This window comes from Gymnoscopelus microlampas, assembly GCF_963454915.1.
Source record: "Gymnoscopelus microlampas genome assembly, chromosome: 7".
Taxonomy (NCBI): Eukaryota; Metazoa; Chordata; class Actinopteri; order Myctophiformes; family Myctophidae; genus Gymnoscopelus; species Gymnoscopelus microlampas.
The window spans coordinates 1,996,701-2,020,166 of NC_139944.1; the positions used below are offsets into that span (position 1 = coordinate 1,996,701).

Below are 23,466 nucleotides of genomic sequence, written 5' to 3' on the forward strand. Positions count from 1 at the left end.
TATTGAAAGTATATAAGTACTTTTTACTCCACTACAATTAGGCCTATTGGAAAACTTTAGATTTAGATTATTATTTAGAACACATTACACATACATTATCAAATTAAGCCGTCTTCATTCATCAAACTTCATTTATTCATTCATTTATATAGCAGATAGCTCACAACTCAAAATATTTTGAAGAAATTTGAAAATGTCAAAAAACGAAATCAAAACAAAACAAAAAACACACAATCCACAAAAAGAGTATTTAGTCAGTATATTTTGATGCCAGCCCAGTAATAGGCTACTATTGTACTTTAACCTTAATAACATTTTAAATACAGGACCTTTACTGGTAACAGAGTATTTTTTGTTTGTTTACATTGTGTATTATTATTGATACTTTTACTCACTGCTGACTGTGGCTGTGGTTTGAGAGGAACAGTGTGGGACTACAGCACCGTCTAGAGGTTGTATGTTGTGTTTAAAGCTCATCTTCACATATTAAACCACACCAACCACTTTACCTTCACTCTAATTAATCAATTAATTAAACCACTTCACACCCGTGTCTAAATATAACCATACTAGGCCTACTCACCTTAAGTAATCTAAACTTAACGGCAATGACCTTTGAGTTCAAAGACCATTTTAAAATCAACTCACAGAGAGAGAGAGAGAGAGAGAGAGAGAGAGAGAGAGAGAGAGAGTGAGAGTTTATTTCAGGTTTCAACAACACGGAAATGATTTACATAAAACATTAATGAAAAAATAACACCTTCTATTAGGACATTTTGACACTATTAAGATGAATATTTAGTATATTTAGTTGATAGATTAAAACAAAAATGGAATAAGCAACAAAAAAACGAGATTAATGTTAGGGCAGCACAATAAAGTTCGGGAGGGGGGAGAGAGAGAGAGACCGAGTTGCCATGTCCACTTATTATAAGCAACTTTGGGCTTCTTTTTCTGTAAGGTTGCTTGTAAATATTGGTAGTTTTTTTGGGCTTGTTTCTAAAGTGTAGTTATTTGGGCTTGTTTCCTAATGTTGTTTAAACCAGTGGTTCTCAAACATTTTCATGGCCAGGAAGGACCCCCATATTAATATGTATTTGTCTACAGACACCCCAAATTATGTTGTGCCAGGGGGACCCCCCCCCCCTCCACACACACAAGATTTGTGTTGTTAAAATGTTAAAGATTTTATTTTATTTTATTGATAAAAGCAGATCTGCGACTGCAAGCTCACAACGCGTCGTGATGCGACGCTATTTTCAAATGGCCATAAGCACAGTTGCTTCGTTTGGGCTTGTTTTCATAGACCTGGTTGCTTATTTGTCTCACAAAGTTTGGCAACGCTGGAGAGAAAGAGAGAGAGAGCGAGAGACCTTAGCGATGCGTACTACTATTATGCCTCGCCGCAAATGGCGTCTTCCCGGGTGACACGTCGAGCCATCGACGGACCGCGCCTGCGCCGCGAGCCCTCGCGCCTGCGCAGTGCCGGGCCTCGGGTCCGCCGTACAAGATGTCTGAGCCGGCGGGGAGGGAGAGGGAGAGGCAGGACGCAGGACGGAGTAGCAGCCCGCGCAGCGCGACCCGCAACCAAACATAAAACCCCGCAGGTAGGACCACACCGAGGCGCCGCTGGCCGCACGCGACGCACCGGCGTGCCGCGGAACATTTGGCGTCGCTAGCCGCACAGAGCCGGCGTCGGCGCGCGGGCAAACGGCCCCAAACGAGCCAAAATGTTCCGTGGCTCCTCGGATCGCACACAGGGGCGTGTCCGCCATCTTGTCTTGCTATTCTGGAGCTACGTTTCGCCCGTACTCCGCCGGCTGTGGTGTCGCGCGGCGCGCGAGCGGTGCGCCCCGAAAACAGCCGATCTACAAGCCCACAGCGAGCCGCGCCGGCGGCGCGCTGTGGGCTTGTAGATCGGCTGTTTTCGGGCTCGCGCGACGCCGCCGTACGATTCGTGTACAGCTGTTGCTGCGCGAGCGGAGAAGCTTCTTCTTCCCGCCTAAACGTTGTTGTTGTTGTTGTTGCAGCTGTGCAGCGAGAGCTGCAACGGCTGCTTTTTAAAAACACAAAATGGCGGCTTGCTGTTTAATAGGGTGGAGGGGGTGTTCGTTAAAAGACCGGTTCGGTCCGGTTCTAGCTCTTTAATCCGGTTTTGGTTATGTTTTTTTTTTCTCCCCCCCCCTTTTTTTTAAACTCCACGTCTCTGTGGCCGCTCAGCAGAGCAGCTGAAGCCTTTGTTGTCCTCCTTTCTCCTCCTCCCTCCTTTCCCCTCCCCCTCTTCCTCCTCCCCCTCCTCCTTTCTTCCTCCCAGTCCCTCCGTGTTTTCACAAGGCTCTCGCCTGCGCATGCGTGGCACCGTTGAGCGTCATTTATCCTCCCCTGGTAGAGCTAGTAAAACGCAACGGACGGTGTCTTCTGGTCCCGTCCTGACTTAAGAAAAAAAAGAGAAGATCTACACGCTATTTTGATTAGCTTGCAGATCTCGTCCGTAGAGACACCGTTGTACGATGAAGTGTAAAAGCTATATGCGCTCTAGTGCTATATTGTGAGAAAGACCAGTGAGAAACACTCCAATGCAAGATATCTGCTAGACTGCTACTATAATGGATTGATTATATTTACGTACCAAAATGCAACACTGTACAATACGAATATTTGAGAATATGTGGGGGTTCGACCGAGCCCAGCATTGCCTTGTAGGTGCATACGACACATGTATGACCATTGGCATTGCTAGACGGAACGTGTACCGTGTTACATTTACATGTTTTTTTTATGTTCTAGCTAGTGTGATCATATTTTCAAACCCTTAAATGAATGTGCATATTCGTGCAAACGCACGTACGTTCACGCACTCGCAAATATATATATACGTGCCATAGTCACAGGCAACGACGATTGGCACACAGCAGTTGAATTCAGACACGCAATGGATTGTTTATGTTTTCTGGTCGGTTCGGTGTGAGCAATGAGCATGTACACAAACGTCTATAAACAACTCTTATTTGAATTGTGGCGAAAACCAGGACTTGTTTGTGGATGCTTTAGAGATATTTGGCGGGACACTGGACACGCAGTTTGAAACCGGGACAGTCCCGGCCAAACTGGGGCGTCTGGTCACTAGTTGAGTCTAGTAGTCCTAAAGCTATAGTTCATGCCGGGTCTTCCACCCCTAGGGGGTCCTCAGAGTTACATCTTTGTGTGATAGGAACCTTTTTATTTTACATGAACCGGTTGCATCTCTGTTTTGTGAGGAACATTTGCCAAAAAGTGACGATCTACAAGCTATTTTCGGTGAAGAGGTTTGGTGTACTGTAGTGTAGAGGTAGCCCTGAAACATGACTGTCATACCATGACAGTCATGGCGGGGGTCAGCACTTTATATTTGAAATCTGAACGTTTATGTAGATGTACTGGTTGTAAATGTAAATAACACTGCCATGACGCTTGTGACAGGCGAGCGTCATGTGAACCATGGCTGGTGTAGAAGGAAAAGGAGCAGGCCAAGTACAAAGTCAGAGGTCAAGTTTACTATTGAGGCTTTAAGTGGTTAAATGTCTGAAAACACACATCAACATGAATCCAACACATTCATAGAAATGATAATGTGTAAACAAAAACATAAATGTACACTACCATGATGATGGTGGCTTCAAACAAGTCTATGAACTTCAAGCTATCTATGAAATTTATGAAAAGGTTTAAAGGGATATTTCAAACATGTTTGGGGTCATTTTAACAGCTACTCAGGCTTTTGTTTCACCCCAGACAGTTTTTAAGTTGCTTGATTCAGTATTTAGAATAGACATTTGATATTCATTTTATCAGACACGCCCCCTTCCTATACAAACCCATTGTAATTTCAAACTCTATTTTAACCACGTTAAATTCACTGAAAACGCCCGTCCGTGGTTCTGGTGACTGATATTGTGCTCCTCATGCGTGAGGAGGCCTTGTTTTTTCGATTACATTTTTCTTTTATCTTTCATAATTTTGGGGGGAAACAAAATATAAAGAAATAAATGAAAAATGCAATAAAAAAACACGGCCCCCTCACACATTAGGTCAATATCAGTCACCAGAACCAAAGGATGGGTATTTTTGATGAATCTATCATGATTCAAATTGAGTTTGAAGTTACAATGGGTTTGTGTAGGAAGGGGGCGTGTCTGATAAAATGAATGTCAAATATCTAAATACTGAATTAAGCAACTTAAGAACTTTCTGGGGTGAAACACAAAAGCCTGTAGACGTTAAAATGACCCCAAACATGTTTGAAAGTGAAATATCCCTTTAATGTAGTGGGGTTCCCTGCTTCATCTCTCAACGTTGAAGACGCATGCTCTAGGTAAAGTAACGTAGTGCAGCAACATGAAGAGCTGACGTCCAAATATTCATATATATATATATATTTTTTTAATTAATTTCCCCCAAAAATGATACATGAAAAGGGTAATTGAAAAAAAAGGCACACACATTAGAAGGACAACATAAGTCACCAGAAGCAGAGATGTGTGTTTTTTCAATGAGTCTAACATTCATTAGGACATTACTTCTCAATGATGAAATGTAGTTTGAAGTTACAATGGGTTTATAGTTAGGGGGCGTGTCTGAAATCAAGAAACTTAGAAACTGTCTGGGGTGCAACACAAAAGCCAGAGTAGATGTTAAAATGACCCATAAAATGAAACATGTTTGAAAGTGAAATATCCCTTTAATTGTTGATAAACATACATAGTACTTAATTATTGATATATACACTAATCCACGGAGCGCTGCCCTGTAGGTGGCGGCGCCATTGCTGCGGTGTCAGATTCGATCAGCTGCTCACGTTACTCTTTTACCTGCTTTTTACTAACTTTTACTAACACTAACTTTACAAAGATGTACTGGAAATCGGGATGAACCTGTGTAGTTTATGGCTGCTCCAACAGCCAAGCAGGTAAAGAGTAACGTGAACAGACGGACAGAACCGCAGCAGCAGCTGACTGAGTTTGACACCGCAGCAATGGCGGCGCCACCTACAGGGCAGCGCTCCGTGGATTCGTGTATAGGCCTATACATGTTCAGTCATTGGGAGACTCAGTTCAGATGTCTTGTGTCAGAATCTAAATCGAACAGTTGGATCTCTAATTGTATTTATCCATGGTTTCTGGGGTCAATAAAGGTTCACTTCATTTGATCTTGTCATGTGTCCAAACAGATACATGTGATACTGATGAGCCGTGGGGATGTCCAATGAGAATCATGGATCAGTGAAGGGGGAGGCGGCTATGACCCTGTCTCCCTCAGGCTCCACCTCCTCCCAGGGATCTCCGGCTCCGCTCTCTCCGTCAACCTCCAAGAGCCAGGAGGTGACACAATTACCAGGTGACACAATTAATGTAACCCTAAACCTAACCCAGAAGTTAGTTAGCTATTTAGTTTGTTAGATAAAACCAGCACTACCAGAGGCCCTGGTATGAGATCAAACCAGCACTACTAGAGGTCCCAGTATGGTAGAAAACCAACAGTACTAGAGGTCCTGTTAGGAGATAAAACCAGCAGTACTAGAGGTCCTGGTAGGAGATAAAACCAGCAGTACTAGGTCCTGGTAGGAGATAAAACCAGCAGTACTAGAGGTCCCCGGTAGGATAGAAAACCAGCAATACTAGTGGTCCCGGTAGGATGAAACCAGCAGTACTAGAGGTCCTGGTAGGATGAAACCAGCAGTACTAGAGGTCCTGGTAGGATGAAACCAGCAGTACTAGAGGTCCTGGTAGGATATAAAACCAGCAGTAACAGAGGTCCCGGTAGGAGATAAAACCAACAGCAGAGGTCCTGGTAGAAGATAAAGCCAACAGTACTGGAGGTCCTGGTAGGAGATAAAGAAAACAGTACTAAAGGTCCTGGTAGGAGATAAAACCAGCAGTACTACAGGTCCTGGTAGGAGATAGAACCAGCAGTACTACAGGTCCTGGTAGGAGATAGAACCAGCAGTACTACAGGTCCTGGTAGGATAGAAAACTAGGCTTTCGCGAGGACCTGGCCGAACTTTGGTCTAACCTGTGTGTGTGTGTGTGTGTGTGTGTGTGTGTGTGTGTGTGTGTGTGTGTGTGTGTGTGTGTGTGTGTGTGTGTGTGTGTGTGTGTGTGTGTGTGTGTGTGTGTGTGTGTGTGTGTGTGTGTGTGTGTGTGTGTGCGCGTGCAGATGAGCTGGTGCAGGCAGGCTGGTCAAAGTGTTGGTCTAAGAGGGAGAACAGACCGTACTACTTCAACAGGTTCACTAACCAGTCGCTGTGGGAGATGCCTGTACTGGGACAGCATGATGTCATTGTGAGTCTGACTAATTTATTATTATTGTATATTAGTGTTATTGCATTAGTAGTAAGGGCGTCAACATTTTCAATACAAATCGAAATCTAATTGATGTTCAATTCAGTGAATCGGAATTACAAGGAGTATAGCGATTGTCGTTATTTCGTTCTGTTAATCATGCATTTATCTCATTTGCTGTTTATTTGTCTGCAGTCTGATCCTCTAGGTCTGAACGCGGCCCCAGCAGAGGGGGGAGGAGACGGTAACCTAGGCAATGGTCAGAGGAAGAGGCGGGCCTCGGAGGAGCAAGGGGCAGGGTCAAACAGCCTGAAACGACCCAAGGTCAAATGTCAAACGTCCGAAATGAGCCGATGAACTGAAGCATGTTTAAACACGTGGACACGTTGCTAGAGGTTTACTAGTGGCTCTCAAACATCTTCATTACCCCTACACCCCTACACAACCCATTACGAGCTCACAATGCATTTTGAGCTTGTAGATCTGCTATTGTCACTACTTTTGTGTGACACTTGTTGTATGACAAAATGGGGCATAACACATTCACTGCCAGGTATTAATGAATTAATCCGCCAGTGCCAGCGTTTTTACCTTAATTTGATGATCCACGGAGGCCCACGGAAGCCACGATGTGGACACGGATGTAAACAAAAGCTGTCTGGGGGTACGGGGAGAGTCTCTTCTATCCACCGGAACAAAATTGTTGTCATCGGCAGTTGAATATGGCTTGTTTTCACCAAAAAACACTGTCTGGGAGAAGAAATCCGAGCTAGATGTGGTTTTTGTTTTCTAAATCTCATAACATAGGAGTGGAAGGAGTTATTTTTTGGGCGATGACGTCTTTTCCAGTTCTTTTCAGTTCTATCGTTCTCTCGCAGTCAAGGCATCATTCATAGTTTTGGCGAAGAGCGCCGTCTAGCGTAATCACTAAAAACATGTTTTGCTTTGAATTGACGTAGATGGCGGTCAAGCGTTGGATTTGAAATGACGTAGATCTGCGTCAATGGCAGGGGATGTGTTAATGTACGGTAAAAACATCTGGTTTCTGCTCCATCTGAAAATGTTTTGTTCAAAACTAACTTATGTATTCATAATTATTCCAAAATGTTCAGAGATTTTGAAGATTTAGATAAAAAAAAAAATAGCACATCTACCAGTTTTAGCTGTGAGCTTGTAGTAGATTATACTTTAATGTGTTCAATAGCTGAAGCATAAAATAGAGTTGCAGTGGTCAAACTGATTTTGATTCTATATTTTAACTAATTTAGCTGGGAACCCCCTCCTGGACCCCACTTGAACAACCACTGGTGTAGTTAACTAGTCATAAGGGAACTAGTGGTGTAGTTAACTCATTTCAATTTCTAATCAGTGGAGCAGCGGCACAAGATATCTCACTAACTAGACTAGTTACATCGTGACAAGTTACTGTAACTACACAACCCAAACCCACACACCAACTACACGTTTACAACAACTGCACAACCCAAACCTCTACCAAAGTGTCATTTATGCTTTAATGTCAGCCTTTAAAATAATTGTACCTGTTTTACTAACCTATCGTCAACCAAAATAACCTACCTCCTATACCACCTAACCATCCTATCTGTGTAATAACTAACCTACCTACCTCTTGTGCCTAACTATCCTATCTATCTGTATGCAGGTGGAGCCTACAACTCCCATCTCTCCCAGCACGCCGGGGGTTAAACCGTGGAGCTCCGCCCCTGAAGACAAACAGGCCCAATCAGCAGTGCCCACTACACCCAGCCCCGCCCCCGTACCCTACAGACCAGCTGTGTAAGTACCCACAATCCAGGGTGTTTTGGGAAGGGAGAAGAGTCTAGGACATGTGGAGCATTGTCCAGGGTGTTTTAGGGAAGGGAGAAGAGTCTAGGACATGTGGAGCGTTGTCCAGGGTGTTTTAGGGAAGGGAGAAGAGTCTAGGACATGTGGAGCGTTGTCCAGGGTGTTTTAGGGAAGGGAGAAGAGTCTAGGACATATGGAGCGTTGTATAGGGTGTTTTTAGAGAAGGGAGAAGAGTCTAGGACATGTGGAGCGTTGTCCAGGGTGTTTTAGGGAAGGGAGAAGAGTCTAGGACGTGTGGAGCGTTGTCCAGGGTGTTTTTATAGAAGGGAGAAGAGTCTAGGACATGTGGAGCGTTGTCCAGGGTGTTTTAGGGAAGGGAGAAGAGTCTAGGACATGTGGAGCGTTGTCCAGGGTGTTTTTATAGAAGGGAGAAGAGTCTAGGACATGTGGAGCGTTGTCCAGGGTGTTTTTATAGAAGGGAGAAGAGTCTAGGACGTGTGGAGCGTTGTCCAGGGTGTTTTAGAGAAGGGAGAAGAGTCTAGGACGTGTGGAGCGTTGTCCAGGGTGTTTTAGAGAAGGGAGAAGAGTCTAGGACATGTGGAGCGTTGTCCAGGGTGTTTTAGAGAAGGGAGAAGAGTCTAGGACATGTGGAGCGTTGTCCAGGGTGTTTTAGAGAAGGGAGAAGAGTCTAGGACATGTGGAGCGTTGTCCAGGGTGTTTTTATAGAAGGGAGAAGAGTCTAGGACATGTGGAGCGTTGTCCAGGGTGTTTTTATAGAAGGGAGAAGAGTCTAGGATGTGTGGAGCGTTGTCCAGGGTGTTTTAGAGAAGGGAGAAGAGTCTAGGACGTGTGGAGCGTTGTCCAGGGTGTTTTAGAGAAGGGAGAAGAGTCTAGGACATGTGGAGCGTTGTCCACGGTGTTTTAGAGAAGGGAGAAGAGTCTAGGACGTGTGGAGCGTTGTCCAGGGTGTTTTAGAGAAGGGAGAAGAGTCTAGGACATGTGGAGCGTTGTCCAGGGTGTTTTAGGGAAGGGAGAAGAGTCTAGGACATGTGGAGCGTTGTCCAGGGTGTTTTAGGGAAGGGAGAAGAGTCTAGGACATGTGGAGCGTTGTCCAGGGTGTTTTAGGGAAGGGAGAAGAGTCTAGGACATGTGGAGCGTTGTCCAGGGTGTTTTAGGGAAGGGAGAAGAGTCTAGGACCTGTGGAGCGTTGTCCAGGGTGTTTTAGAGAAGGGAGAAGAGTCTAGGACATGTGGAGCATTGTCCACGGTGTTTTAGAGAAGGGAGAAGAGTCTAGGACGTGTGGAGCGTTGTCCAGGGTGTTTTAGGGAAGGGAGAATGAATGACATGCAGCCATTTACTCTTACACCTGATATTCCAAATAGTTTCCCCATCAACTTCCACTGCAGCACGCTGAAGATTACCAGTATCTACTGGTATACGGACAGTGTTTTTGTGTATTTACAGACAGTATTTGTGTGCATTTTCAGCATCTACTGGGATCTTGACATCCAGACCAACGCAGTGATCAGAGAGCGCCCCCCCGCCCCCTTGCTTTCCCCCCACCCCGACATAGAACTACAGAGAGCTCAACTGGTCACCAAGCTACGACAACACTACACCGAACTGTGTTACCAGAGAGAAGGTACTTGGACCGCTTTTTTCCCCGTCTAAACCAAATCTTTTTGCCAAAAAATAACTTGTTGTGAGCTTGTAGATCTGCGATTTGTTTGGCTAATGTTCCCCCCAGAATATGGATACTGGGGTTCAAGTGGTTAAAGGAATGGTTCACCCAAAACATTTCTTATTTTCTATCAATTACACATCCCATGAAGCCTTGAATTCATGGAGATTTCTTTTGTTTTCATGGAGATTTTTTTGTTTTTTGTCGCATTCCTAAGTCAATAATTTGATGACCGGCAGAGTCTCTGGTAGACTCAAAGAGTCTCCGACTGAGTCTCCTATTCTATTGACCGATGACCCGGTCATCAGATAGATTATTGTCTTAGGAATGCGACAAAAACAAAAAAAGTCTACATGAATTCAAGGCTTGTAATTGATAGAAAATAAGTACATTTTTGGGTGAACTACTCCTTTAACAAAAGTGTCATTTTAAATCATATTTTGATTATCATGATAACATCGTTAATCAAAATTATTTTGACCACAATAATGGTGACATGTAATGTTGATATGATCCATCCCCACATGAGGGTTCCCATTGGAACTATTGGCCAGAAGGTGGTGCTACTTCCACATTCTTTCTAGTTGTTCACCCAGCACACCTAAACTGTAGGCTGGGTTCCCACGCTCATGTAATTCCTGGAAATATTTTGAAATTAGAAAAACTGTTTTCCAGGCCTGGAAAAGGTTTGGAATTAATTGTTTTTTTTTTAATGTGTCCCAAAACATGAGTAATGTTTTGAGAAATATGTAACATAAGAAAATGTAGTGCTGCTGGGGTTAGGGTTGGGATCTGGTAACCGGAGGAACCCGATCCAACATTAAGGAACCGGAATCGGTTCCATCACATTTGGAACCTTTTCCGGAAAGGTTTTTATCACACTGTCAGAGCTGGTATTTGGACTTCTGATATACAATTACAATACCAGTGGTTCTCAAACTTTTTAATTTTCAAGGACCCCATGACTCTTGAGAGTGTACAAATGGAACCAAATGGATCCGTAAGGGTCCATTTGGTTCTATTTGTACACTCTCAGAGTTACAGACCTGTAAGGGTCCATTTGGAACCCCCTATTTACTTTAGGAATGGTTAAAGGGAACCGTTAAGAGGTCATCGTTAATGAACCAGAATCGTTAAAATCCTTAAGGATCCCGACCATAATTAGGGTGCGTTCAGAAACGCGCTCTGAGAATCTGCTCAGATTTCAGAGCGCTCGGGTGTCATCGTCATATATATCTGATATCAGTTAATATACAAACGGTCAGGGGACATACTCAATAACTTAACGTTACCATTTTCATCTTTCAAAATTCATTCAATGAATCCCATGTATAAACATGATTTGATCTGTTTTGTTACATGTAGGTGCATGTGCGATGTGGCTTCTGACTCAGGGCGGTCAGTGTGCGCTCTGAGGGTACCTAGAGCGCAGTGCTCCGACTAGGGATAGCGTTTATCGTGATAAAAAACAATAATCGTATCATGGAGATTTTAATTTATTGTGAAATTGTCCTCTGTCATACACTAAGATGAATAGGCTCTATGCACAGCAGCCATATTGGACAGAAATTGGGCCCCTTCCTTGCTTCCTTCACAGGTGTTACCAATGACACCAATGAAGGCTCTGTTCCATTTAGTGTAGCACAGTGGTTCTCAAACTTTTTAATTTCAAGCACCCCCATAACTCTCAGAGTTACACCCTCTCAAGGAACCATGAGGGTCCCCGGACCACACTTTGAGACCCACTAGTATTTCTAGTGAGCCAACATGCACGATATCAGCACCCTGACTCCGTTTGACCAGAATGGAACAGAGCCTTCATTAGTATCATTGGTAACACCTGTGAAGGAAGTAAAAAGAGGCCCAATTTTTCTCAAATGGCTGCTGTGCATAGAGCCTATTGGCTTTTGTTAAGCTGCAAATTCAGTACCACTTAAATACCAAATACACTTGATAAAACGTACCTGTAAAGAGCACATTTGGTACGTCCTCATTTCACTCTACACAATAGCTACAAGCTTGTAGATCGATTCTTTTCCTCACGTGACGCCCTCACTTGAGAATAAATCACAACAGGTGATGCACATTGTGCAGCAGGCAGGGATGTTTAAAGTTTACAAGAAGCACAAGGATTTTTCCTATTCGCAGTGCCTGCAAAGAGTGTGTAGTTCAATAATGTATGGCTAAAAAACCTTTTTTTTCTATTATGCTCGTCATGAGGCATAGCACACTGGAGTAAATGGCTCATCATTGTACCGTATGATAGCTATTACAGGCCTGGAAATGTGGTAAAATATTATGGAAACGTTTTGAAAATTCATTTGTAAAAATGTGTGGGAACCCTCTGGTTATGGTAATGGTTGAATATTAAATTATTCTATGTTTATTCTCTATTTACATTGGAAGTGTATGGGACTGTCTTAAACTCCTCCCAACTACCCTCTAACGAGGTAACCGATTGCATTTCTTGTCCGTCTGTCAGGTATAGAACCGCCCAGAGAGTCATTTAATCGATGGCTATTGGAGAGAAAGGTGATTGACAAGGGTCCCGACCCTCTGTTGCCTAGCGAATGTGAGCCCGTCATCTCCCCGTCGATGTTCAGAGAGGTCATGAATGACATCCCTATAAGGTACCCGTCTGTCTCACTCTAGCCGTCTCACCCTCTACCTTTCTGTCTCACTCTGTGTCTCATTCTACCTGGCTGTCTCATTCCACCAGTGGTGTAAAAAGTACTCAAATGTTTTACTTAAGTAAAAGTATCGATACTGCAATGTAGAAGTACTCTGCTACAAGTAAATGTCCGGTCAAATGACCTGTCAGTACCCGTCATATAATAAGCGATTTTGTGCTTGTTTCTAAAGTGTAGTTGCTTATTTGGGCTTGCTTCCTAATGTCTTTCAAACCAGTGGTTCCCACATTTTGTCTTGTCAAGGACCCCCTAGATTAATATGTACTTGTCCACGGACCCCCATCTGAAGATATTTTGTGCCAGGGACCCCCCGTCTAAAAAATAATCACTTTATTCCCCCGATATTATTTTTTTAAATGGCTGATCTGATCTGCATGACGCGTTGTGAGCTTGTAGATCTGCTATTTAAAAAAAGAAAAAATAGCGAATGAAGCAACATGCAGAGAAAAACTCAATGGCGCCGCCCTGAAGAGGGGCCAAGAATAATTTGACTCATATGGATATGAAGCATCAACTGACAGTGAAAAAGTACACATTTATCCAAAGAAAAAAAAAATCTCCAAACACAGACGTTATCAAATGTAACTCAATATCATAAATGACACAGAGTCACATAGCTTTTCTGACAGAATCGCCGGGCTGATTTGTTTATTTTTGGAACACAGTTCTTATATAAAATGATCTAAGAGTCCCCTATGGGATTTTCAATAGAAAAAATACTTCTGTGACCCAGTAGGGTAGTGGGAGTGTTGCAGGACTTCGGAGCTCTATTACCATGTACCAAGCCCACCTTCACTCTACTGTCTGTCTCACTCTGTCTGTTTGACTCTACCTGTCTGCTTGACTCTACCCATCTCACTCTCTCTCTCTCTCAACCTGTCTGTAGGTTGTGTCGTATTAAATACAAAGAGGAAGCCAGGAAGTTGCTCTTTAAATACGCTGAGGCAGCAAAGAAGATGATTGACTCCAGGTCTGTTGTTGTTGTTGTTATTATTATTATTATTACTAGTATTATTATTAGAACTTAACTTATGATACCAACTGTGTGTGTGTATGTAGGAATGCCAGTCCAGAAAGTCGTAAGGTGGTCAAGTGGAACGCTGAAGACACCATGAACTGGCTCCGACGGGACACTTCAGCCAGCAAGGAAGATTACATGGTAATGACCTGACCTTTACATGACATTTAACCTCCGCTCGCCCTCTCATAACACTGGCTAACCTTCCACCGCTGTTGTAACCGAGGGTGGCGTGGTTTTCGATACGAATCGAAATTGACGTTCGCTACAGTGAACACAAGCCGCATCGCGATTCTGCCGTTATTTTGTGCATACGCACGTGAAGGGAAGCCATGAGGCGTTGTTATTGTTTTTCTCTGCATCCCGCGCATGCGTGATTCAACTTCCGACCATAGAGTTTTAAAAGAACTAGAGTGGGAACCGTAAATCCCTGCCCATTCCCTTCTATGGAGTTGCTCGACCAGCGCATAGTCCCTTTTTCCGCCGCCTTCTGTGTTTGGGGACGATGACGTCACAGGGCTCCTCCGCATCGTTTCGTGTCATAGAGATATGCCTCGCATGCGCAGTAGTGTCACCTCCGTGAGCGAGCTCATGAGTCGAACCCATTGGTCGAAACCGTTTTTGCTCGTTTGTGTATTGGGCCCCAGCTGCACTTCAGAGTCAGCCACCAGGTGACACTTTTCCCTCTCGGTTCTGGGAGCTGGTAGTGTTGCGTCGTAGCGTCCAGTCTGCAACCCTCTATACTTGATGAAACGGACCTGTAAAGAGCGCATTTAGTATACTCTTATTTCACTCTACACAAATCGATTCGCCAAAAATAGCAGAGATCTACAAGCTCGCAACGCAAGCTTGTAGATCTGCTATTTTTGGCGAACGTTCCCCCTAGTATAGGGATGCTGGGGATTCAAGTGGTTAACAAAAGTGGCATTTTAAGTTTTAAGCATATTTTGATTATCACGATAATATCGTTATTCTCAATAATTTTAATGTAATTTTCATATCATCCCATCCCTAGTCAAGTGATTTAAAACGTCATACATTAATTGTGAAAAACGTTGCACATGCGCAGGGCGCTGAGTGTAACAAAAAAAATGCCCCAGAACATGCACACACACATCTGACGCACACACATAAAGGCCCCTACACACTGCACGCACACAGTCAGTCACATGCTTTACTGTGTCTGCATTTTGAGCAAACATGCAATATAGGCCTACCATACAGTCTATATGTATGTATTCAGACTCGATAAACTCACTGTGAGCACAACCTCCGTATTGCATTTGAGAAAGGGCCATTTATCATTATGACCTTAATAATCTCTGTGTGTGTGTGTGTGTGTGTGTGTGTGTAACAGGACAGACTAGAGCACCTCAGGCAGCAGTGTGGTCCTCATGTAGCGTCCGTAGCTAAAGAGTCCGTAGAAGGAATCTGCTCTAAGATCTACCACATCTCTGCCGAGTACAGCCGACGTCTCCGACTGACTCACCTGGCCCTTATGAAAGACAGCAACATTAACACAGGTACACACACACACACACACACACACACACACACACACACACACACACACACACACACACACACACACACACACACACACACACACACACACACTCTTTATCAAGTGACAATAAACAAGGTAAACACATACATAGAATGCAGAGAGTCAGTGTAGTGCCTCAGTAAACTAGGATCACAGGTTAACCAAGAACCTACTATCAGTCTAAACCAGTGGTTCTACTTCATTCCTTCTGACCGCCAGAGGCAGTGTTTTCAACACCTGGATATTCATCGCGCGCTCGCGCATAGGTCGAATATTAATACCAACAAAGTCACTCGTGACCTGTGTGCGCGCACGCTACCTACATAGGTGCGGTGTACACAGCGATCATCCTCTTTCATCTTTTCGCCTCCAAGAGGCGTAGGTCGATATCTACAGCTGCGCGTGTAGTCTCGTAACCAAGAAGGTTGGGGCTACGGACTAGTTCGTCCTCCAGAGACTGCGTAGTCTGTTTTATACATCGGATAGAACCGAAAAGGAAGAGAAAAGAGGACAAAGGAAAACGAAGCATGTAGGAGCCTGCAGCGGTGAATGGAGCTAGCTTGCTAGCACTGAAGCTAACAACAGATAGCAGCGTGAGCTTCGCCCGCTCCACCGTTGTTGCTTGTCCCGACACGGATAACGTGGAGTAGCCGTACATTGGAGCGACGGTGAGTGCAGTTATCATACTGTTTACAAGGAGAAAAAAAAGCGATCTACCGCTTTTAAGGGACCACGCCACCGCGGCGTGTGGCCCACCGCCATAGAGCCTCAGCATTGCGAGTGTTTCCCACTCCCTACTGCTCGTCGCTGGACCAAAGGGAATATAAAGTATTAGCGTTGAGTGTTTCCCATTCTGCCGCTTTACAGCCACTTTACAACATAGCGTCAGCATTGCGAGTGTTTCCCACTCCTTACTGCTCGTCGCTGGACCAACGGAATATAAAGTATTAGCGTTGAGTGTTTCCCATTCTGACGCTTTACAACCGCGTGCGGACCACCGCAACATAGCAATGTATGACGGCTGTGACACCTGTAACACATGCTCGGCGGTTATGGGATCGGAAGATGGCCATGACCTGTGCCCACACTGTCTTGGCATTGGGCATCTGAGGCAAGCCTTGACGGAGGACGCTTGCACTAATTGCAGTATAATGTCTTTCGCTGAGAGGGAAGAGAGGTTGGCTGCGGCTGAGGAGGACACCGAAATACCTTCCTCAGGAATGCCAGTCTTGAGCCCTGTAAAGGGTCTTTCTAAGCGCCAGCGCCCAGGTACTGAGCCCTCAGACACCAAGAGGAGGCGTCGGGAGGATCCGTTGTCTCACAAAGTGGACACATTAACCACTGAGTTTGCTCAAATTAAGGCCCTTCTTCTCAAACTGCAGCCTGGTGCTCCCCGCACCGATGCTGTGGCCCCAGCGCCTCCACTCCAGGTCAGAGATGGGAACTATGGCCATGATACTGTCGATGTTGCTGATCAACATGAGGACGATGCTATGTCTATTGCAGCCTCGGACTCCCAGTTTACGTCCGGAACGGCACAGCATGAGGACGTGGAGGAAGCGGGCGGGTCCCCCACCCGCTCGGGGACAGGCTCTCAGGGATCTGAGGCAGAGCCTCATGGGACTGGGCTCTCTGCAGCTAGGGAGGCTGTTCAGCTGGCCTTATCACGACTTGGACTTGATGTCCCCCCGGGGGAAGCCCCCCCTCCTAATGCCTTCTTCGGGCACGCTCAGCAGCCCTCTTATAGAGTGCCAGTGTCTGAGGACTTCATCACCGAGCTTCAAATGTGTTGGTCGGATCCCAGGTCCAGGGCCAGTCTCAACCTGTCACGAGACTGCAGGGCCTTTGCGGCCATGGACAAAGCGGGAGAATATGGATTGGACCACGTGCCGGCTATGGACCCGGCCGTGGCGTCCTTAATAGTGTCGCCGGATGAGGCCCTCAGACCGGATGCTCGTTGCCCACGAGCACAATGCAGGGTAACTGATGACTACCTCACCAGGAGCTACGATATAGCAGCTCGGGCGGCACGTATCGGGAATTCTCTTTCTCACCTTATACTGGCACTAGGCCAGTCCCTCCGCACGGCGGAGGGTGATGCCCCGTCTCAGACCCTGAGTAAGGCCTCACTCGCTGCCTTCGGCTATATGACTAGAGAACTTGGCAGACTGATGTCCACCCTGACTTTGGCCCGTCGCCAGGTGTGGCTCGCCCAGGCCCCGTTGACAGAGAGGTGCAGAAGGACGCTCCGCACACTGCCCGTCATTCCGGGCCAGATGTTTGGGCCCGCAGCTCAAGAGGCCCTGGAGCGTAGTGTTCAGGCGAACAGGTCCAGACGGCAGTTTGCAGACTTACGCCCAGCCCCGTCACCTCAGCCCAGGCGCACAGGCACTCCTTACCCAGCAACCAGGGACCAGAGCTCCTCGGGAGCCAGACGTCCCTTTCCGAGGCAGGGCCAACCCCAACAAGGCCCCCAACAGCCTTCCTTCCGGCCGCCCACAGGCAGGGCTCCTAGGCGTGGGGCCCCTGCCAGCCGATCCTCTAAACCATTTCAGGACCGGGGGAGTCGGAGGTGACTCTCCCGACCCGGGCCTCAGCCGGTTCACCCCACAACATCTGAGCCGCTGGGAAGCCTTGACTTCAGACCCTTGGGTGGTATCAACGCTATCCGAGGGTTACAGAATTCAGTTCAGTCGTCGGCCCCCAAGTTTCACTGGGGTACGGATGACGGTGGTCGACGACCCGCTGAGGTCTCAAGCCCTCAGTCGGGAGATTTCAGAGCTCCTAGAGAAGAGAGCAATAGAGAGTGTACCTGGTTCAGCTCAGCTAAGAGGGTTCTACTCCATTTATTTCCTTATTCCGAAGAAGGACGGCGGCCTCCGGCCCATCCTCGACCTCAGGCAGTTGAATCAGTACCTGAAGGTTTTTCGTTTCCGAATGCTACGCACTGTGGATGTTCTCCAGGCCGTATCAAAGGACGATTGGTTCACAAGCATCGACCTGAAAGATGCTTATTTTCATGTGCCAATAGCACCACACCACAGACAGTTTCTCCGCTTTGCTTTCAAGGGGCGGGCTTATCAGTTCCGGGTGCTCCCATTCGGGCTCTCTCTCGCCCCCCGGATCTTCACCAGATGCGTAGCGGCAGCGCTTGCTCCGCTGCAAGCCAGAGGCATGCGGATCCTCCCGTATTTAGACGATTGGCTGGTATGTGCTTCGAACCAAGAGCAGGCACTCAGCGACACGTCCACCCTTCTGGCCCATGCCGCTCAGCTAGGGCTCACGGTGAATCTCGCCAAGAGCTCTCTGGCTCCCAGTCAAACCACTGTGTTCATCGGCATCGCCCTCAACTCAGTTTCAATGCGGGCCTGCCCCTCCCCGCGGAGAGTGGAGGATATTGTGGGCCTTGTTGCTCGTGTACGGGGGAGTACAAGGCTGACATACGGCCTGCTCCTTCGTCTACTGGGCACATTGATTGCGGCATCCGCAATTGTGCCCCTGGGACTCCTTTCGTTGCGCCCCCTGCAGCTGTTGGTCAACGGCTTAGGCCTCGACCCCAAGAGGCACCAGAAGAGGCTGGTGAGGAACTCCAGCCAGTGCCGTGGGCTGCTAGAACCCTGGAGAAGGAGGGCGAGCCTGTGCCGGGGCGTCGCCATGGGCTCACTACCCTCTCGCCGGGAGATAGTGGTGACGGATGCATCTCTCTCAGGCTGGGGGGCTGTGTGGAAGCACAGGACAGTCAGAGGAACCTGGGCCGCTCAGCAGGGACTACATATAAATGCACTGGAGCTCCGCGCAGTGTACTTAGCCCTCAAACATTTCCTTCCAGCCTTGGAAGGGAAACATGTCCTTGTCCGATCAGACAATACGTCAACGGTCTACCATGTGAACCATCAGGGAGGTGTCAGGTCCAGGCAGTCTCTGCAGGAGGCTCAGAGACTTCTTCAGTGGGCTTTTCCTCGCCTTGCCAGTCTCAGGGCAGTACATCTGCCAGGTGTTCACAACCAGGCTGCAGATATGCTTTCTCGCCAGAGTCCTCCTCCAGGCGAGTGGAGGTTGGACCCCTCAGTGGTCCAGGAGATCTGGGAGAGGTACGGGAGAGCAGAAGTGGATCTGTTTGCTTCGAGCACATCAACACACTGTCGACTGTGGTTCTCCCTGTCGGATCCAACCAGTCCATTGGGGCAGGACGCATTAGCCTACCCATGGCCCCTAGACTGCCTCTTGTACGCATTCCCTCCAATCCCACTGCTCGGGCTGACACTTCACAGAATCGCCACATGCGGTCACACGGTGCTGCTGGTGGCTCCATACTGGCCGGGGAGGGTATGGTTTCCCATGATCCGACGGCTTCTCAACGGAGCACCTTGGCCTCTCCCATCGAGGCCGGATCTCCTGTCGCAAGTAGGGGGCCGCATTTGGCATCACCAGCCAGATCGGCTCCAGCTTCATGTTTGGCCCCTGAGAGGCCGGGTTCACTGCTGAACTCCTGCGATCAGGCGGTTGTCCATACATTGCTCAACGCTCGTGCACCCTCCACTAGAGCGCTGTACTCTAACAGGTGGAAATTGTTCCGTAGTTGGTGTGAGGGCCAACATGTGGATCCAGTCATGTGCTCTGTACCAATACTGCTCCGCTATCTACAGACATTGTTGGATAAGGGGCTCTCAGCCTCTACAATGAGGGTGTATGTTGCCGCCATTTCGGCTCAGCATGGGCTGGTGGACGGTCGTACTGTGGGATCTCATCCCTTGGTGAGTCGCTATCTGAAGGGAGCTCTTAGATTGCACCCCCCGCATGTCACTCGGGTGCCCTCGTGGGACTTGCCTACGGTCCTGTGTTCTCCGCCGTTCGAGCCGCTGGAGCGGGCCGATCTCAGGTGGCTGTCGGTTAAAACCGCCTTCCTCCTCGCCATTACATCTGCCAAGCGAGTGGGGGAACTCCAGGCCCTGTCTGTCGCCAGGGACTGTTTGAGGTGGACTTCGGATGGGTCTGAGGTTACTATGTGGCCCAACCCCTCCTTCCTTCCAAAGAGGCTTTCAGCTTTCCATGTCAACCAGCCTGTCAGATTGACGGCTTATGCCCCACAGCCAGGGGCAGAGGGATTGCATCCTGATGGTGGGTTGCTGTGCCCCATCAGGGCCCTGAGGCAGTATGTGGACGTGACTTCTGCGTTTCGGAAGTCGGACGCACTGTTTCTCTGTTATGGAGGGCACAGGAAAGGATGTGCTCTGTCCAAACAACGACTCTCTCACTGGATTGTTGATGCCATTCTACAGGCCTACGAACGCAAGGGTTTGCCTGTTCCTCCTGTGAGATGTCATTCGACCAGGAGCGTGTCCACCTCCTGGGCTGCACTGAAGGGTGTCCCACTGGCTGACATATGTGCTGCAGCAGCGTGGGCTTCTTCCTGCACGTTTGCCCGCTTCTATAGGGTGAATGTGGCCGCCCCTCATCCCATGGCGATGGCGGTGCTGTCGGCCTCTTCAACCTGCAACTGATGGTCAGGTAAGGGCAGGTTCCTCGTGACTATGTTGGTATTAGTCATCCAGGTGTTGAAAACACTGCCTCTGGCGGTCAGAAGGAATGAAGTAGAACGAGAGTTATGCATATAACTAAGGTTCTACGAATTCCGGATGACCGCCAGAGTTGACTGTCACTCGGAATCCCATTCTCGACGAAAAGATTTCAAGAGGATGATCGCTGTGTACACCGCACCTATGTAGGTAGCGTGCGCGCACACAGGTCACGAGTGACTTTGTTGGTATTAATATTCGACCTATGCGCGAGCGCGCGATGAATATCCAGGTGTTGAAAACACTGCCTCTGGCGGTCATCCGGAATTCGTAGAACCTTAGTTATATGCATAACTCTCGTTCTCAACTTGTGGGTCAGGATCCCGGGGGGGGGGGGGGGGGGGGGGGGTTCCCGTTGATTTGCAACATAGTTTTCTTACTCAAGTGTATACAGGGTAGGCCTATCTATACACACAACAATTTAAGGACTTGTAAGACCTTTTTAATACCTCTAAAATGAAAAGAATTATGAAAACAATTGTAAGACCATTGCTGCGTCAAAAGTAATCAACAAACTATGCGATAAAAACTGTCCAAATCTGCAAAAAAAATAGAACAAATATTTATCTGCTGTGGAACTGAGTCAAACTAAATGTAATGTCAAAATAATATGTACATTAGAAACTATAAGATCCCAGGTAAACAATGAACACCACCTACAGTAGCATCTGTCTAAATGACATGCTATCTAAATCTAATTTCAACATTGTGGTAAAAGAAAAGCCTAAGTATATAAAAAAAACATAAGAACAAATGACTATCTGTACACACACACACACACACACACACACCCACACACGAGAAACGCAAAGAGAAGTCCTTTTTTTTGGAGTAGGGTATCAAGAATTTGTTTTGATGTTTTAATTATGTTTCACGGTTAAATGAGTCAAATCATTTAATTCAATATTCCCGGAATTGTGTATCCTTATTCATGATGCGTGCGTGTGTGTGTGTGTGTGTGTGTGTGTGTGAGAGTAGACGTGACGGAGGATGCAGAGCTCCAGGATCGGTTGGTGTATTGTTATCCTGTCCGTCTGTCCGTCCCCTCCGCCCCCCACCCCCGCGTGGAGCTGCACTTTGAGAACGACGTGGCCTGTCTGAGGTTTAAAGGAGAAATGGTCAAACTGAGCAGAGGACACTTTACCAAACTGGTTAGTACTGTTACTGTATTACTGTTAGAAGATCTACAAGCTCACAACACGTCAATCTTTATTTTTCCATCTTTATGTTTATTAGTTATTTTATAAGATGAAAGAGTATTTGAAGTGGTCAAACTAAATATTTCATAAAAGCAAAAGGTTAAAGCCTCAATCTGCAATTGGTTGGCTGTATGTAGAACAGCAGGAACATAAGGTTTAGATTAGAATGATAAATACCTGAACATCATCATTCTTTACTGTGTTCATTGTTTAGGAAAAAGGCTCCTTTTGCGCTGTTTCACAAACGTATTGGGACTTGGCCAGACAACATGGTTCAGTCATGGTACATCTACTACAACTAGATACTATACATTGCTATAACGCAAATGTCCATTATTAGATTATTATTAAAATAAAACAAACTGTATAATCATTCTAAAAGTAAAATTAAGTAAGGGTGAAATATCTAGAATGTTTTGCTTTCCTGTCATTGGAGGTAGAAATGTAATTTTTGGCACTGGCTACTGTTGGTCCTGCATTTGGATTTAGGCTGGCATAAATAAGGCATGGATAGACATGTACATGCTGCAGCTAATCAGTTATACAGAATAGGCTGATTTAGAGACTGAGATGTAGGCTATGATAATGAATTGCTGTGGTACAACGGTTAAAATGCAGATCTACAAGATCAAAGTCTGTCACAAAAGCGACGTGTTGTGAGCTTGTAGATCGGGGTTTTCGAGCAACACCGCAATATACTTCTTCATACAACGTTATATGACGTGATCTGCATTGTAACCGTTGTACCACAGCAATTAATTATCATACACTTCTTTCATAACCATAGCGAGTAAGGATAACGATAATTCCTTTTAACAGGTCGTTCATGAAAGTCCTTGCGGTCTTGTTTCCAATGAGAACCTGTGAGCAATTAAGGGTTAAGAGTCTTGCTCAGGGACAAATTTCATTTCATCGACACATATGCTGATCTGGCCTGGAATCAAACCTGGGGCAACCAGGGCCTCTGGCTCCCTAGGCGGGCTCACTAACCATTCAGCTATAGCCGCCCCCCAGTATACGTTATCTTTTCTCCAACTTGTCTGCATGTTGGCATTGATCAGATTTTTCAGTTTTTTTTTACTTCAGAAAACGTTTTTAGAATCGGCCTCAGGTCTATTTGCATTGGAGAAGAACGTGATATGTGTGATAAGACACCTTATAGACAGTGTTGTGATATGTGTGAGAAGACACCTTATAGACAGTGTTCTTCACACATATTTACAAGCCTCAGCTGTCCAATTCACGACACCTTGTATGTACAGTAGACTGTCTTTCTCTCATTCACTTCACGTCTGTCTCCTTGTAGACTGTCTTTCTCTCAGTCCCCCCCCCACTGTTTCGTTCCACTCAGACGGTAGTGATCCAGATGAATGTCAACATATTTGAACATTCTTGGGGCAACCCCGACCGTCCTGTGAGCCACTCGGGGAGACTTAAGATTGGATCTTTGAATCGCTCACACTAGAGGATAATAGGCTCTATGCACAGCAGCCATATTATCACATCCTTCACAGGTGTTACTAATGATACTAATGAAGGCTCTGTTCCATTTAGTGTAGCACAGTGGTTTCCACGACCCCCATAACTCTGAGAGTGTACAAATGGAACCAAATGGACCCGTATTTGTACACTC

General features: G+C 46.4%; 1 protein-coding gene across 6 annotated transcripts in view; it reads left to right on the plus strand.

The window, feature by feature from the left end:
* Positions 1-1,499: 1,499 nt before the first annotated feature.
* pcif1 (phosphorylated CTD interacting factor 1) overlaps positions 1,500-23,466 on the plus strand; it is a 32,521-nt gene continuing 10,554 nt past the window's right edge. For 5 of the 6 annotated variants that reach the window (XR_014601093.1, XR_014601094.1, XR_014601095.1 and 2 more), the window contains exons 1-11: positions 1,500-1,607; positions 5,207-5,373; positions 6,193-6,317; positions 6,513-6,641; positions 7,981-8,114; positions 9,611-9,765; positions 12,287-12,434; positions 13,381-13,464; positions 13,554-13,653; positions 14,870-15,035; positions 21,613-21,785. Coding sequence is in view for 2 of the 6 variants with exons in the window: in XM_084061618.1 (XP_083917744.1) it covers positions 5,235-5,373; positions 6,193-6,317; positions 6,513-6,641; positions 7,981-8,114; positions 9,611-9,765; positions 12,287-12,434; positions 13,381-13,464; positions 13,554-13,653; positions 14,870-15,035; positions 21,613-21,785 (1,353 nt within the window). In the remaining 4 variants the exon portion in view is untranslated. The remainder of the gene's footprint in view (positions 1,608-5,206; positions 5,374-6,192; positions 6,318-6,512; positions 6,642-7,980; positions 8,115-9,610; positions 9,766-12,286; positions 12,435-13,380; positions 13,465-13,553; positions 13,654-14,869; positions 15,036-21,612; positions 21,786-23,466) is intronic. The other variant, XM_084061619.1, reaches the window with a different exon arrangement.